Below are 16,564 nucleotides of genomic sequence, written 5' to 3' on the forward strand. Positions count from 1 at the left end.
GAAGAGGATTACTTCTGCTGCCACATCGATTCGACAACATCATGGAAGATCAGACTTTGATCAGATTAAAAGGAGATTGAATCACATGAAGGGCTAAAATTAAGGTTTTCGGGTTAATTCAATTTATTTTTCGGGTTAACGAACTTAATTAACGTTAAAGCACAAAGTCACAACTGATTCACATGAAGGGCAAAAATGTCATTAAAAAAAAAAAACAGACATAAGACAAAGAAAAAGAAAGAAGAAACAACCTTACAACAGCAAAACAAACGATGGATTTGTAATTCAGAAACACACGAGTCATGTTTTGCAAACTATTGAGGAAAGAAACCCCCAACGACAAAATTGGACTTGAATGTGACAATTTTCCTGAACAGAGCTATCCTGGAAATTCACGTGCAGATCACATCTCCCACCGAAGATCTGTACGTGTCGCTGCGTGACCCATATATATATATATATATATATATATATATATATATATATATATATATATATATATATATATATATATATATATATATATATCCGTAAATCAATAAACTGGATAAATCGGACAAATAATAAAGCTTCATCGAAGGACATGTTCGAGCCTGGAGGTGAGGTGAGAAGAAATTTGCGAATTGTGCCACTCAGCAAGATGATCGAGTTGGTGGGGGCAGCCTGATGATATGGGCTGGCAATCAAGTTGGCTGAAGACTTGATCTTGTCATCTTTCAGAGAGATGCTATGACTGGTCTTCGATGGAGGGATGAGATCTCATTACCCCTGTTGTGGTCCCTCTGGCCCAGCAAGAATGTCATTGCATAACACAGAACGGCGAGTCCTTGATCGTCTGATTTGGTCAATGACGAGATGTGCAATGGTGGTTGCACAATGTAAACTTGCCTGTGATCACTTTGTGGACAGCTGTCGTTGCTGACGGACATGCTGTTTTCAAGGAACAACTTAAATTGGGCTTACACGAACAAAATGCTTTGTATATTTTAGGGAATGTACACATGAATATGCTGGTCCTCTTCAACCATAACACATAGCACATTTGAACATAACATAAAAACAATCCAAACTGGGAACATTTGTTGCTTAATTTGAGAGGAAACGCTTGGAGTTGAAATTTTTTTTTTTTTTTTTTTTGTATACCTTGGTCGAGGCTCGTATGAGAGCGAACACACAACTCACAGCAAGGAGGCATGAGACAAGAGGGGCGGGAGTGGAAGGGACAAAACAGTGGGGAACAGACACATTAGGTGAACTGTGGAAGGGAGAGGGATGGAGATGGGACGGGGAACATGGCGAAGAGAAGATGGACATTACAGGGACTTTCAGGAAGGAAAGCAGGAGAATTGAAGGAAGTGGGCTTGGGTGGATTATTGGGGGTAGAAAAGATCGAGGATTTGGATGGGGGAAGATAAGAAGTGGTGGTGAACAGCTGTTTTGAAAGCCTGGAGGGAAGAATGGGAAAGAATAGAGTGAGGAAGTTTATTCCAAAGGCGGGAAAAAAGAGGAATGAAAGAGTGAAGATGAGCAGTGATTCGTGATTTTGGGAGTTTTACCAGAAGGGGGTTGTTGGCGGACCTTGAGCGCCCTGTGGAAATGTGGTGGGGACAAATCGCAGAGAGAGCAGGGGGGGCAAGGCTGGAGAGGAGTCGGTAGAAGACAGAAAGACCACCGACCAACTTGCGGTGATTGAGTGAGAGGCCCAAAGACTCAGCTTCATTGCGGGAGATGCCGATGATCTTAAATGCCCTGGTTTCGACAGCGTGAAGCCGAGAAAGGTGGGAGGCAGGAGCACCAGCCCAGAGGGGAGAGCAGTACTCCATCAGGCTACGGACAAAAGCTTTGTAAGTGGTCAGGAGCTCAAGAGGGCCGAGGAAGGACTTAGCACGACGGAGGATTCCCAGTCGGCGACTGGCTTTTGAGGCGAGGTTGGAAATGTGACTTTCCCAGGAAAGGTCATGGCAGATAGTGAGACCCAGAAGCTTGAAAGAAAAACAAAGAAAAGACAAAGATATCCACAGATTTATCCCCTCTCGTGTTCAGTTGTCTTACCCTTCCTCCGGCCCTTGGTTTACTGAAGCTTGTGGCGAGGCAGTTGTCCTGAAACAACTTGCCTTTGCTTCATGGAAAGCAAACCCAACTGAGGGCAATCTCAGTTCTTTCCACAAAGCTCGGAACAAGTGTGTATCTACCCTCAGGAGAGCCAGAAAACAACATCTTTCTCATCTCAAGTCTGAACTCTCAAAACTCTCTCCCTCCTCAAAATCCTGGTGGCGTTTAATCAAATCTGTTTCTGGTGTATGTTCCCCCTCCATCCCCTCCCTTACCTCAAATGGCCGCACTGCTGATACCACACGTGATAAAGCTGAATGTCTAAACTCGGTGTTTGCAGCTAAATCTTGTGTCCCAAACCCATCACTATCTCTACCCACTTTACCCAGTCGCACCCAACTGTCCCTGGACTCTGTGTCCTTTTCTCCTGACAAGGTGGAGAGCTTGCTTTCAAACCTCGAGTCAGATTCTGCAACCGGTCCAGACGGCATCAGCCCACGTGTCCTCAAAGCCTGCTCTTCTGCTCTTGCTCACCCTCTCTCTGTTCTATTCACCCTCTCATTTGCCCAAGGTCATCTGCCATCTGCTTGGAAATCTGCTAACATCACTGCCCTGCATAAAAAGGTGCAAAAACAGATCCCTGTAACTACAGACCACTACAGTTTGTTTGTCTGTGTAAAGGATATCTCAAAAGGTTGTGGACGGATCTGGATGAAATTTTGTGAAAAGGTTCGGTGTGTGACAAAGACGAACTGATTCGATTTTGGTGAAGATCTGGATGCAGCTACTATAATTTTTAAAGCGATTCTTCACTATTGAGAAATAGGGCCAAAAACGACATACAGCACGATATATCAAAAAGTTGTGACGGATTCAGACGAAACTTGGACACGTTGGATGTGTGACGAGAAAAGTTGATTCAATTTTGGAGAAGATCCGAATCCTCCAGATCTAGATACGAGAATTATTTCATTGTTAAAGTGAAGAGCTTTTTTGAAGCCCTGGAGGGAAAAGTGGGACTGAAGAGAGTGTGGGAGTTTGTTCCAAAGGCGAGAAAAAAAGAGGAATGAAAGAATGAAGGTGAGCAGTGATTCTTGATTTTGGTAGTTTAACCAGTATGGGGTTGCTGGCAGACCTTAAGTGCCCTGCGACAATATGGGCAGGAATGATAGCAGACAGAGGAGGGGGGGGCGAGGCTGGAGAGGAGATGGTAGAAGACAAAAACACCACCGACCTGCCTGCTGTAAGACAGTGAGAAACCCAAAGACTCAGCCTCATCGCTGGAGATACCAATGATTTTAAATGCCTTGGTTTCCACAGTGTGAAGCCGAGAAAGGTGCAAGGCGGGAGCACCAGCCCAAAGGGGAGAGCAGTACTCCATCAGACTGTAGATGAACACTTTGTACGTGGTCAAGAGCTCAGGTGTGCCAAGGAACGACTTTGCATGATGGAAGATGCCCAATATGCGACTGGCTTTGGAGGCCAGCTTAGAGATGTAGCTTTCCCAGGAAAGATTATGGTAGATAGTGAGACCCAGAAGTTTGAATTAAAGGACTTCTTCAAGAGGACTGTTGAGAAAGTAGATGGGGGTGGGGTGGAGGGTGGGTTCCAGATGGTCCTGTCAGAGAGCCATAGTGAGAGTGTGAGATTTTTCAGGGTTGAAAGACATGTTCCACGTGTTGGACCAGCTTGTGATTTTATCCAGATCGGCAGAGAGCGGACAAGCTGCTGCTTGCCGGTCTGAGGGATGACAGATGGTACGGCAGAGGGTGGAGTCATCAGCAAAGAGATAAAGAGGATTTTCCAAAGTCGGAGAGATCAATGATGAATACCAGAAGAAAAAAAAAACAGGGCCCAGAACACTGCCTTGAGGAACTCCAGCCTGGACAGGAAGAGGGAATGAAAGAACTCCATTTAGGGCCACACGTTGACTGCGACAGGAGAGGACGTCTGCGAGCCATGAGTGGAGATGGCCTTGGATACCATAGGAAGAGAGTTTGGTGAGAAGGGCAGGGTGCCAGACCGTGTCAAAAGCACGCAATACGTCTTGGGATATGGCTCTGATTTCATGTCTGGCATTGAGGAACTCCATCCATTGTTGGGAAAGCAGGAGCAGCAAGTCCAGGGTAGAGTGATATGGTCTGAATCCAAGTTGATGATCGGAAATCAGGGTATTGGAGAAGAGGAAGGATTTCATGTCGGAAGCGATGATGTATTCCATAACCTTGCCGATGATTGAGAGAAGGCTGATTGGCAAATCCAACTAACAAATTCTAGTTTTGTATTTTTAATTTATTTCCTGAAATTTGTTGCATTTGTTTTTCACTTGGAAGTTGTGGGTTACGATGTGTAAATAAAGGTGGAAAAATCTGATTTAATGAAATTTACTTTGAGGCTATAAGGCAACAAAAGGTGAACATTTTGAAGGGGGTGTTGAATTTCTATGAGCACTGTATTTTGTTTGTTTGATTCCAGGACCGCAAGGGAAATTCTACAAGTTTTTGCATCTATTGGTAAAAGGAGAGAAATGTTCATGCGCGCGTGCGTTATACCCAATGCTACTTCTCGCTTGCTTGAACAGAAAACGATAAGAAGCCGATTCTTCGCATTCACAGACATTTCTCATATTTCCTACATATCCCTGAATCCGATTTGCATTTTAGCACAGAACAATTATGGTTAATCACTTGGAAATGTACACACTTTCATCTAAATGCTGAAACATGTTTCAAAGACAATTTGAATCACACATGTCGCACTAGCAACGCCTGGTTAAAAGTGCCTGGTGAGCCAAACCAAGTCATTGTAAACACGCACGCACGCACGCACGCGCAAAAAGCCAGGTTAACATTCACGTCATTTCGAGAGTTACATATTATAAGGGGAGAATTGTAATGAGATGGCTTGTAAAGAGGCTTTGATTGCACAGATTGGTTTTGTCAGCAACTGTAGGATTTAGACAAAGTGGCGTTTCATATATCTGTGACAGAATTTATTCATCAGATAAATCAATTACAACAAATTCAAGTTCCTTCAACCTTTCCATTGCAAACAGGACGATTTGCATGACTTTAGTAGATATATCCAGCACCAAGTTCTGTTGACGCATTTTGCTTTACACGGCCCTGGTTGTTGAATAATATTCATGCACTTCCTGTGTGTTATTCATTCATGGGTTGTAAAATAGACATGATCATGTCATTCTTTTGCCTTCTTTTTCTACCTCCGCCACCGAAGGTGAAGTCGGTGATGTTTTCACCCCTTCCTGTCTGTCTGTTTGTTTGTTACTTGCAAAATCGAAGATTTCTCAAGTATATTGGTTCGTCGATTTTGTTAATCCGTCCGTCTGTTTGTTTGTCTGTCGCCTGCAGGTCACAATTTTAAACCGATCTTCATGAAACTTCACCACATGGTCGAGTTTGTAATAAGGAAGGAGCCTATTGTTTTTGAGGTCAAAAGGTCAACATAGTCCCAAGGTCATTAACTTAGGTGGTATTTCTAAAAATCCTCAATTTTCATCCGATTGACATGAAATTTGAAGACGATTTGCAGATTTGGTCATTGAATTCAACCACCGATTATTTTTGAGGTCAAAATTGTTTTTATGGATCTTGCAAGTATCGTGCTCTGCACGACGTCGTCTTCTTCTTGTTTGTTTGTGGGCAGGATATCTCAAAAAATTGTGGACGGATTCGGATGAAACTTGGTGGAGAGGTTGGGTGTGTGACAAGGAAGAATTGATTCGATTTTGGTGAAGATCCGAATCCGGATCTGGATACGAGAATTATTTAATTCTTAAAGTGATTCTTCACCGTTGTGAGAATGGGCCAATAACGATAGAGTCCTGTATAGCACGATATTTCAAAAATGTAATGTGCCCGATATGTTCTCGTGGATCAGGCATTGCATGGCGGAGGCATGCGCTCTTCCGAGTGTCCTGGTTTTGTTTGTTATGTACCTTAGGTGGCATCATTTCTCATAATTGCAGCGCGGCGACATCGTGCTGTTATATAATTGGCTATTCTGTCCTGTGTCTTCTGTCCCCCCTTATGGCCACGTACGTCCCTTTGATCTGAGGGCTATAAATAGAAATGTGTCCAACGTCACAACTCTTCCCATCATGCATGCTAATTGACCGTGTCTACATTTAAATTTTATAACTGCAAAATTGTTTCATCATTCTTCACCGAGACTTTAACTGCCCCCAGCCGCGCGATATCGAAGTATTCGCTTGTTGTTTTTCATGTGATGGTTGCTGTGGAGGTATTAAATGAAATAAGAATTGTGAGAAAAGGGGGGTAGCGATAGTATAATAAATCACAGTGGATTGCATGTCCTATGCTTTTAGGTCCACACGTATGTTTACAGGTTGTCATTTTCGCAACAAAAATAAATTGGGCTCAGATCATGGCAGGTCTGGGACCATTCTTCTTTAGGTCAGGTGGATGGCCAGGAGAGTGAACAAAGCCTGCAGATGTCATTGCGACAGAGATGTTTAAAAGTACTATTTTAAAAGCTGTTGGTAAAAATAGGGTATTCATTAGAGATAATTAAACTGATCTACACATGGGATGTGGATATGGCATAGGGACCGATGGGCAAAATGGCCTCCTCACAAGTCGAAGTTCCCTTGCAAGGTTTGTGCAAATTATACGTACGTAATCAAAAGTCTTCCCTCACACCTCAATCTTTCTACAAAGTGTTTATAAATATTGCAGCTATCTATAGATTGAAAAAACAATTTTCATCAAAGGAGGCAATTTCCAACAAAATAATTGAGGATTTCGTAAATGCAGCCATGAACTTTCACATTAACAAGGTGAAGGGCTGCAATTGACAAAGGAAAACAACATAAAAGTGCCAAAATATCATCTCTCAAGCCTATCTTGGACTTATATGGACACCGTAGTAATTTTGTAAAATGGATTCAAGATAACCCATCCGAATGAATAAAATGTTCAACATATGAGGCAAATATTTTGAGGAAATGGGTTGTAAAATGGGTATGATCATGTCAGTGAAGTGCACAACATGTTTATGCGAGGAGCACGCATCGAGGTGTGCGCGAGAGAGAGAGAGAGAGAGAGAGAGAGAGAGAGAGAGAGAGAGAGAGAGAGAGAGAGAGAGAGAGAGAGAGAGAGAGAGAGAGAGACGGGCACTGGCAGGCGAGAGTCAGGCACGTGCGCGAGACAGGTGCGCGTGCGAGAGAAAGATGTGCGCACGACGCAGGTGCACGTGACATATCTGCGAGACAAAGGTGTGCGCGCGCGATGTTCCTGAGCGACTCGCCCGCACGATGCGTCTGTGCGAGGTGCTCAAGTAAGTCTCCAAGTGCAGATCAACTTTGATACAGATTATAGACTGTTCATTCTCAGAAGTACTGCAATCTGTAGACCCCAATGCGGCCTTGGAACGTGAAATAAATTATCAAATCTGCTTTGAATATGTATTATTCAATTCAAGATGGTTTCAAAATCAAAATATCTTTCAGCTCAGCAGCATTTCACAGCAATAATAAACCATGTAAAATCGATCCTTTTCAGCAATAATAAACACATGTGGCTCATCATTGAAAATTATTTTAAATGCCAATACATGCAAGAGTGTCCCTTCATCTGATGTACAAAAATCAAGGGGAAAACTCGAAAAGCACTCGGTAGAGCGCGTACCTCCGCCACGTAATGCCTGATCCACAAGAACATATCGGGCCAAATACATTTTTGAAATATCATGTTACACATTACTATATTGTTTTTCTCTCAAAAGGCACTGTGTCTCAAAAGTGAAGAATCACTTAAAAAAATTAAATAATTCTCGCATCCACATCCAGATTCGGATCTTCACCAAAATCAAACCAATTCGTCCTTGAAAGACACCCAACGTGTCCACCAAGTTTCGTCTGAATCCGTCCACAACTTTTTGCCATATCGTGCCCTATCTCTCACTGGTGAAGAATCGCTTAAATAATTATCAGATCCGGATCTGGATTCAGATCTGGATCTTCACCAGGTTCGAATCAGTTTGTCCTGGTCCATACACCCAACCTGTCCATCAATTTTAATCCTGATCCACCCACAACTTTTTGAGATATCCTACACACAGACAAACATACAAACAAGCATTTATAGACTGGTACTTACGAAATCGTCAACTTTACCTCTGACCTTGTCTTATAAAAGCTGTCTCGAGAGAAGGTAGCGCCGCAAACCAGAAGTTTCTACGATGATTCTGTACCAAACCATCAAAAATCGAATGTTTTGGATGTTTGACCTCACTGTGACCTTGACCTTTGACCGATTTTGACCAAAATCTAATCAGCGCCAGCCACCACCCTCCTGAATCACGTGGTGTAATTTGACATTGGTAGCTTCTTCTGCTCTCGAGTTATCTGTACCAAACCATCAAAAATCGAATGTTTTGGATGTTTGACCTCACTGACCTTGACCTTTGACCGATTTTGACCAAAATCTAATCAGCGCGAGCCATCACCCTCCTGAATCACGTGGTGTAATTTGACATTGGTCGCTTCTTCTGCTCTCGAGTTATCTGTACCAAACCATCAAAAATTGAATGTTTTGGATGTTTGACCTCACTGTGACCTTGACCTTTGATTGATTTTGACCAAAATCTAATCAGCGCTAGCCACCACCCTCCTGAATCACTTGGTGTAATTTGACATTGGTAGCTTCTTCTGCTCTCGAGTTATCTGTACCAAACCATCAAAAATCTAATGTTTTGGATGTTTGACCTCACTGACCTTGACCTTTGACCGATTTTGACCAAAATCTAATCAGCGCTAGCCATCACCCTCCTGAATCACTTGGTGTAATTTGACATTGGTAGCTTCTTCTGCTCTCGAGTTATCTGTACCAAACCATCAAAAATCTAATGTTTTGGATGTTTGACCTCACTGACCTTGACCTTTGACCGATTTTGACCAAAATCTAATCAGCGCTAGCCATCACCCTCCTGAATCACGTGGTGTAATTTGACATTGGTCGCTTCTTCCGCTCTCGAGTTATCGTGACTTCAAACAAACACAAACACACACACAAACAAACACGCAAACAGAGGACGGAAGTCATCAATATACTTACGAAATCTAACAAACACACAGACAGAGAGGGGTGAAAACATAACCTCCTCCACCCACGGTGTTAGAGGTAAAAATCATGATGATCTAAAGAAATTTCGAAAAGTAGAAGCAATTCGAAACTTCCCTTTGATCTTCAGCATCACATAATTTGGACAAAATATCTTTAGATACAGAACATTTCCTGACTTTTGTTCTCGATCGTTCGAGTAATCTACGGAACACTTCCACACTCCTGCCATAAACGAGCTGTTTGTCACAAAGAACTCAGCAGGGCCACCCGGATCTGTCGTCCATGAGGCAATTGAACCGATTTTCAAATGGCCGACCAAACCGATCCCATCCGTGCGCAGCCGTACCACCGCCATCCATTTTCTGCGAGTTTATCAACGTCAAGCACTGAATTCCCCCTTGTAATAAACGTCACTGTTCATCATCAAAAAGCATCACTCATAAAATGACCACCAATTTATCAAACATGCGAACAAAGGCCAAACGCAAGTGTCCAGCCATGCCACTTTACAGGTGTCGCACCAACTTACAGCAGGTGGAGGTGCTGTATTGATGTGCATGAGATTTTGCATCGTTCAACAACATCAACGAACAATAAATAGTTTGCCACAAAGGCAGTTGCATTAAAAAATAATAATAATAATAATAATAATAATAATAATAATAATAATAATAAAGCAAGCATGCGGTGTGTGTACAATCTAAGGTAAGAGCAGGAAATAAAAACAACAGAACAAAAGAACAGGGACGCAAACAACGAAATACAAATAACATGGTTACGCATGAAGATAAAAGAGACAAGAGTATCAAAATAAGTTAAAAAAAAAAAAAGAAAAAAAAGAAATGGGAATAAACAAGGAGGAACGAACAGAGAGGAATGGAAGGAAATTGGGGATGAACGAAGGAAGTGGAGAGTTGGTGAGGGACTTGGTGCCAACATTGAATGATGGATGAAGAGCTGCTTTGTATATAGTACAAACATTGAAAGACATAATAATAACAATAACAATAACAATAATAATGGATCGTTTCATGGTGATACGTTCTATTGAGCTAATCCAAAAGATGTTGACATCATCACGATGACAGGTACACAACTGTCATAGTGCACAATTAAAAGGACATGCGTGGATGGCCAACGTCAGCACAACCAGTTTCCATCCATCAGGACCATACTCTGCAGGGCGTTGGTGCTGCCAAAGCAGTCTCCTTGGCGATTGGGTACAATCCTGGATACAGTACACCACACCCAGTACAATCCTGGGTACAATCGCCACTCCAATCACAGGATACCAGCAAGCTGGAACTCATTTCGCCGACCTCAGAAGGATGACAGGCAGGGTCAACCCCACCTGGTATTAATTCAACAGCTGAGGGGGATTTTAAGTTCGGATCCGAGGATCCCAAGACCACCACCCTAACCATTAAGCCAACACCAGGCATACATCCAGTTTGCGAGTCACACAACCAACGTGTCCACCCACCACATCCCCAACCCAATCAAACTTTACCATCAACCCTTTCCTCCCTCAAAAGCCTTTTGAGATTCAACGACGTATACATTTGATATCTCCCAGGTACGATTGCTCTAATGCTTGCCACGAAGGAAAACAACAAGTGTGGGAGAGGGGGGCGGGGGGGGGGGGACAAACTTGCAACACTTCACAGGTCGGTGTCAGCAAAGATTGGAGGGATGTGCAAGTCTTGGGCCACGAAGCACTTTCCTGTGGGCCACCATGGTTTTACAAGTCACACGGTGGATGTTCGCTTCAAAAAGCTTCACACAAAATACGGTCATGCAGAAGTCGCATCAAGCAAGCAGTTTATTAACGACTTCATACGCTTTTCCTTTTGGGTTGGCAGGATGGCCACGAGGTACGCACGCACACTCGCTTCTCAGGAGTGCAGCCTGGGTTCAAATCCCGACCAAGGTATAAACCGTACGTCCTGGCGTTCCACAGGCAGCGAATATTAATCATCGCATATGCCGTCCCTCAGATGGACGTTAAACAGACAGCCGGCCCGTCTGCCAGCATTCTTTGGTGGGCGTTAAAGATCCCACGGTGTGGTGTCCTTCGTGAAGAGTCAGCAAGATATCGCCGGGAACCGTGAACAAATTCAAAATTCCTGCTCCGACTATTTCGCCGAAGATCACATCTGGCCAGCCAGTTCGTGAAAGACTTGGGCCACAAACCTCCCCCCCCCACCCAAGTCAACCCCACAAGAATGTGGGAATAACTGCTTGCGGCTGTGAAAGAAGGAAGATGAAATCCTGTTCCTTTAGTACCTCATTTAATCCTTTACATTCTTCATGCTTTAATCCGGTAATATTTCGCTCCTTTAAATTAAATATATAATTACGCATCGTAATTGGTGGTCGGACGGCGAAGATGGCCTTGCGGTCCTTGGAGTTGTCCGACACCGACCCACGGCCCTCCGATTAGCTTCGTCTGCCCACCAACGCAACATGGCAATGTCTTCCCGAAGTGCAAAAATTGCTGTATAAAGCCATCGATCTTCACCACTAGAAACCTATTTATCCACAGCTACATTGCTCACCAATTAACCAATTCAACTTTGTAAATAAATAAAAATTCGAACAAGACCACCCCCGATTCATTTGAACAGGCTTGTTCGTAAAAAAACAAAATTTAATTTTAAAAAAAGGTTTTCTGACTGGCAAGGAAGACGAGGAGGATGATGCCATCCAATACACTTACAATAATAGGAAAACTAGCTGCACCATGCAGACAGGTTGAAGGGGTGTGCAAGAGTCATCAAAGACACCGAGACAACCAAAAGCCTCCCCCACCAAAAAGGAATCACTGTGCAGGTGGCCGCAGGAAGCACGTCCGAGTGTGTGAGTGAGCAGACACTGCCCTCCTCCGAGGCACAATGGACCTCTTCATTTGTGAAGGTAGTCTTGATCATCAAAAGTGCAAGTTCCCACTTGCTCGGTGCTGGTGTGCAAATTATTATCAAAAAACAACAAAGAGTATTCGATGCACAACCCCTGCGTGGAGCATATAGATTGCAGTAGATCTATAATCAAAGTAGATCTGTGTCCTGACAGCCCTGAGAGGCCTGAGGGAATGGACGATGGGAGAAAGAATAATAATAATAATAATAATAATAATAACAATAATAATAACAATAATAAAAAATAATAAACCACACAAGGTGCCTGCCACTCGTGCAAACACGATGCTCAGAGTACGAGCTGGACCAAAAACAACAAATTCTCCGTTGCAGCCTCGTGGAGTCAGTCACCTTCCTTCCGCACAGGTCACGCGCCGCCGAGAGCGAAACGCAGATAGAGACTCCAGACTAAAAGGACAACACAGCGGTCTCCACAAAACATTACACGGGTTTCAAAGAGCACCAGAACTTTGGCTCAAAGTCCATCGAATGATCTTCAACATCCAACAACTCCGAACACAACCTCAACTTACAGATCCCAATATGCACCTGAGGGACATTCAGGAGATGACACTCGAACAACACCGTGAGACCCAGAAACATTGGGAATCCACCGGTGCAGGAGCTGCCCGACATCACGGCAACATTGAAGACCTTACACCCCGCCGTGAGGCGTGCTCCTCGTGGAGTCAGTCACCTTCCTTCCGCACAGGTCACGCGCCGCCGAGAGCGAAACGCAGATGGAGACTCCAGACTAAAAGGGCAACACAGCGGTCTCCACAAAACATTACACGGGTTTCAAAGAGCACCAGAACTTTGGCTCAAAGTCCATCGAATGATCCTCAACATCCAACAACTCCGAACACAACCTCAACTTACAGATCCCAATATGCACCTGAGGGACATTCAGGAGATGACACTCGAACAACACCGTGAGACCCAGAAACATTGGGAATCCACCGGTGCAGGAGCTGCCCGACATCACGGCAACATTAAAGACCTTACACCCCGCCGTGAGGCGTGCTCCTCGGGGGTCTCACGAACCTGGTGTCTGAAGACGGGCTGTCTTCGTAGTGCTTCTTGCCGTAGGGACTGGGCGACCGGGCGGCGTACTCGTACGGGCTGCTCCGATGGGTGAACCTTGGAGAGCGCTTGCGCGAAGGGAAGGGACTCGGCGATCGACTTCGACGGCGGAAGGGACTCTGGTAGTTCGCAAAAGGACTGTTCTCGACGCGGGGGTAATAAGGACTCGAGGAGCGTCGTTTGGAGGTAAACGAGTCGTTGGCCACCCCGGGGCTGTAACCAAAGGCCTGGTAAGACCCGAACGGGCTGTCGGCCTTTCGGCGAGAGTTGCTGGGAGAGCGTCGCGCATGAGGACTCGGAGAGCCCCGGTAAGCCCTCGGAGCATCTCGACTGCTCTGATGTGCTTTGTGACTGTCGCGGTCGGAGCGACGAGACTTTCCCTCTTTACCGCGGGACTCCTTCCCGCGGGCCTCCTTACTGGAGGTCTTGGGCGCTTTGGTGGACTTGTCCTCCTTGCGCTGCTTGTCCCGCCTGCTCGCCGCCGACCTTCTCTGGCTCCTGCCGTTGTTGTCCTCGTGGTCCACGCTCCGTCGCACTTTCGAAGACTCCTCCTTGGTCTTGTCTCGTTTGCCGCTCGTGTCTGCAGCGTTCTTGTCCCTCCTCTTGCCGTGCTCACGGTCGTGTTTCTTGGACTCCCGTTCTTTCGACTTGTCCGGCTTGCCTTTATCCTTGACCTTCTTGTCCTTGTCCTTGTCCTTTTTCGACGAGCGTCCACCGTGGTGGTCGTTGTCGACCCGGGAGGAGCGCGACGACGTGCCGGAGTGGCGGATCCGCGTCTGAACAGCCTCCTGGGGTGGCTTCGGAGACGGGCTCCGTGAGCGGGACATCTCCTCGGACGGAGACGTAATGTCATCGTACTCGACCAGCGACACGGGCTTGGGAACGACGACCGGGTCTCCGTCGGGTCTCCGGTCCACACTCGTCGCACCTTTGGCCGTCGGCTCTTTATTCTTGTGCTTCCTGCGCACGTCGCCCGTTTGTTGGACCACCTGGCGACCTTCCCCCGACGAAGACGTCTCCGAAAGACCATCTCGGGTGACGCGGCGCTCGACGCCGCACGTTCTCCTTTTATGTTTCCTTCTCCCTCCACCGCCGGTACCGACGGGGCTTCGGGGCCGTCGCTTCGCCTCGGATCCCGGCATAGCCTCGTCGTCGCCTCACCCGGCCGGCGTTACCTGTCCTCCACGGCGTTGTCCATGCCGGGAGAGGCACCGCGGCCTGGTGTTGCCGCCGCTGCTGGGACTAGCAGGCCTCAATGTCCCTCAGCGTCCCTCCAACGCCACCCGCGAACCTCTCTCTCTCTCCCCCTCCCTTTCTGTTCCCTCAGCGTCGTGGAATTGGCACTCTTAGTCGTGGATTGCCGCGCTGAGCCACAATAACGCGGGACAGCCGTCGGCTCTGCGCAGGCCTCATGCTTCGGCCTCCATTTGGCAGTTTTTCCCCAACAAACTTTTGTTCTACTCTTTTGAGGTAATTTTCGCCCGATTATTTGTCGATACTCATTTGGACGTGCATAACTTTACTTCAGGTTGCTGCAGAGTGACTCGATGAACCTTTATTTCCCAAACAGAGCGAGGATTAATTTGGATTTTGTTCTCCCTACTCTGCTACAAAGCGGAAAATGGACGACGACGCTTCTACCGGAACTTCCGTCACGTCGTTGTTGTTTTTTTTTTTTTTCTTCTTCTTCTCCCGATACTTTAAACGACCGCCCCCCTCATGAATATGTATTAAATAAGCCACGCCCTCCTGTTGTTAATGATATGCACGGAGGTGGAGCCAATGTAATGAAAACGCAATGAAGTCCGAGTAGTGATGCCTCGTTATGGAATATTATTATTATATATATATATATATATATATATATATATATATATATATATATATATATATATATATATATATATATATATATTTAAAAAAAAAAATTTAACTTTTAGTTAAAAGGAAAAGCAAGCATCGGTCCCTGTAATGGTGTCTGTTGCTATAATCGACGGGTCCTCGTGTTTATACACACGTGGCTTCATTGGCGATGTCGACTCGGGAATTCATCGTGACGGAGTTCGCTGGAGGTGGCGCAAAGGGACCGGCGGACCCAGAGGTCTGCACGACCCAGAGGTCTGCACGACCCAGAGGTCTGCACGACCCAGAGGTCTGCACGACCCAGAGGTCTGCACGACCCAGAGGTCTGCACGACCCAGAGGTCTGCACGACCCAGAGGTCTGCACGACCCAGAGGTCTGCACGACCCAGACGCCCTCCCTTCCTCCCTCAACAGAATTTACTGTATTTCCAAGAAAAACGAGAAACTTTTTCGAACTTGCGTGTTCAGGGAAAAACGTCCGCAAAGGTGAAGTCTTTCGGGCAACACTATCCAGTTTAAAATCATTCCAATGGAAGGCTTGTTTGTGTCTATTGTTGTTTTTTTCTATACTCTATTGTCTATACCTTGCACTTTTCCTCCATTAAACAATTTTAATTCTCAATTTCGCTCCGCCCAGGTTGCGTACGTAATAAATAAACAAGAAGCGAATACTTCGATATCGCGCGCCTGGGGGCAGTAAAAGTCGAGGTTATGAATGATGAAACAATTTTGCAGTTATAAAATTTAAATGTAGACACGGTGAATTAGCATGCATGATGGGAAGAGTTGTGACGTTGGACAAATTTCTATTTATAGCCCTCAGATCAAAGGCACGTACGCGGCCATAAGTGTGACAAGACACAGGACAGAATAGCCAATTATATAACAGCGCGATGTCGCCGCGCTGTAATAACGAAGAACGAGAGTTATAACGCTGCGCGTCAACAACGAACGGAACAGGAAGATTATCACTTCCTGCTCAGAAAATCAACTTCCAGCATCAGACAGAAAACGATTCAGCACAAAAAAACGTCGCTCTTCCGCATTAACCCCGCCCACAATTCACCCGGCAATCTCCGCCCACAATTCACCCGGCAAGCTCCGCCCACAATCCACCCGACAAGCTCCGCCCACAATTCACCCGGCAAGCTCCGCCCACAATTCACCCGGCAATCTCCGCCCACAATTCACCCGGCAAGCTCCGCCCACAATCCACCCGGCAATCTCCGCCCACAATCCACCCGACAACCATGAATGCCAATCCGTCCACAATTCACCCGACAATCTCCGCCCACAATCCACCCGACAACCATGAATGCCAATCCGTCCACAATTCACCCGGCAATCTCCGCCCACAATTCACCCGGCAAGCTCCGCCCACAATCCACCCGGCAAGCTCCGCCCACAATTCACCCGGCAATCTCCGCCCACAATTCACCCGACAACCATGAATGCCAATCCGTCCACAATTCACCCGACAATCTCCGCCCACAATCCACCCGACAACCATGAATGCCAATCCGTCCACAATTCACCCGACAA

The 16,564-nt window shown here is 45.8% G+C and overlaps 1 protein-coding gene across 5 annotated transcripts in view; it reads right to left on the minus strand.

Annotated features, from left to right (window-relative positions):
- Positions 1-14,826, minus strand: part of LOC147031773 (cyclin-dependent kinase 13-like) — a 182,107-nt gene extending 167,281 nt beyond the window's left edge. For 4 of the 5 annotated variants that reach the window (XM_085867298.1, XM_085867291.1, XM_085867288.1 and 1 more), the window contains exon 1: positions 13,121-14,825. In XM_085867298.1, coding sequence (XP_085723424.1) covers positions 13,121-14,301 — 1,181 coding nt within the window. In that variant the 5' untranslated portion in view covers positions 14,302-14,825. Of the gene's footprint in view, positions 1-13,120 lie in introns of all 5 variants that reach the window. The other variant, XM_085867306.1, reaches the window with a different exon arrangement.
- Positions 14,827-16,564: the final 1,738 nt, after the last annotated feature.

This window comes from Eptatretus burgeri, chromosome 2 (genome assembly GCF_056783735.1).
Source record: "Eptatretus burgeri isolate ZD-2024b chromosome 2, Ebu_testis_v1, whole genome shotgun sequence".
NCBI classification, from domain to species: Eukaryota; Metazoa; Chordata; class Myxini; order Myxiniformes; family Myxinidae; genus Eptatretus; species Eptatretus burgeri.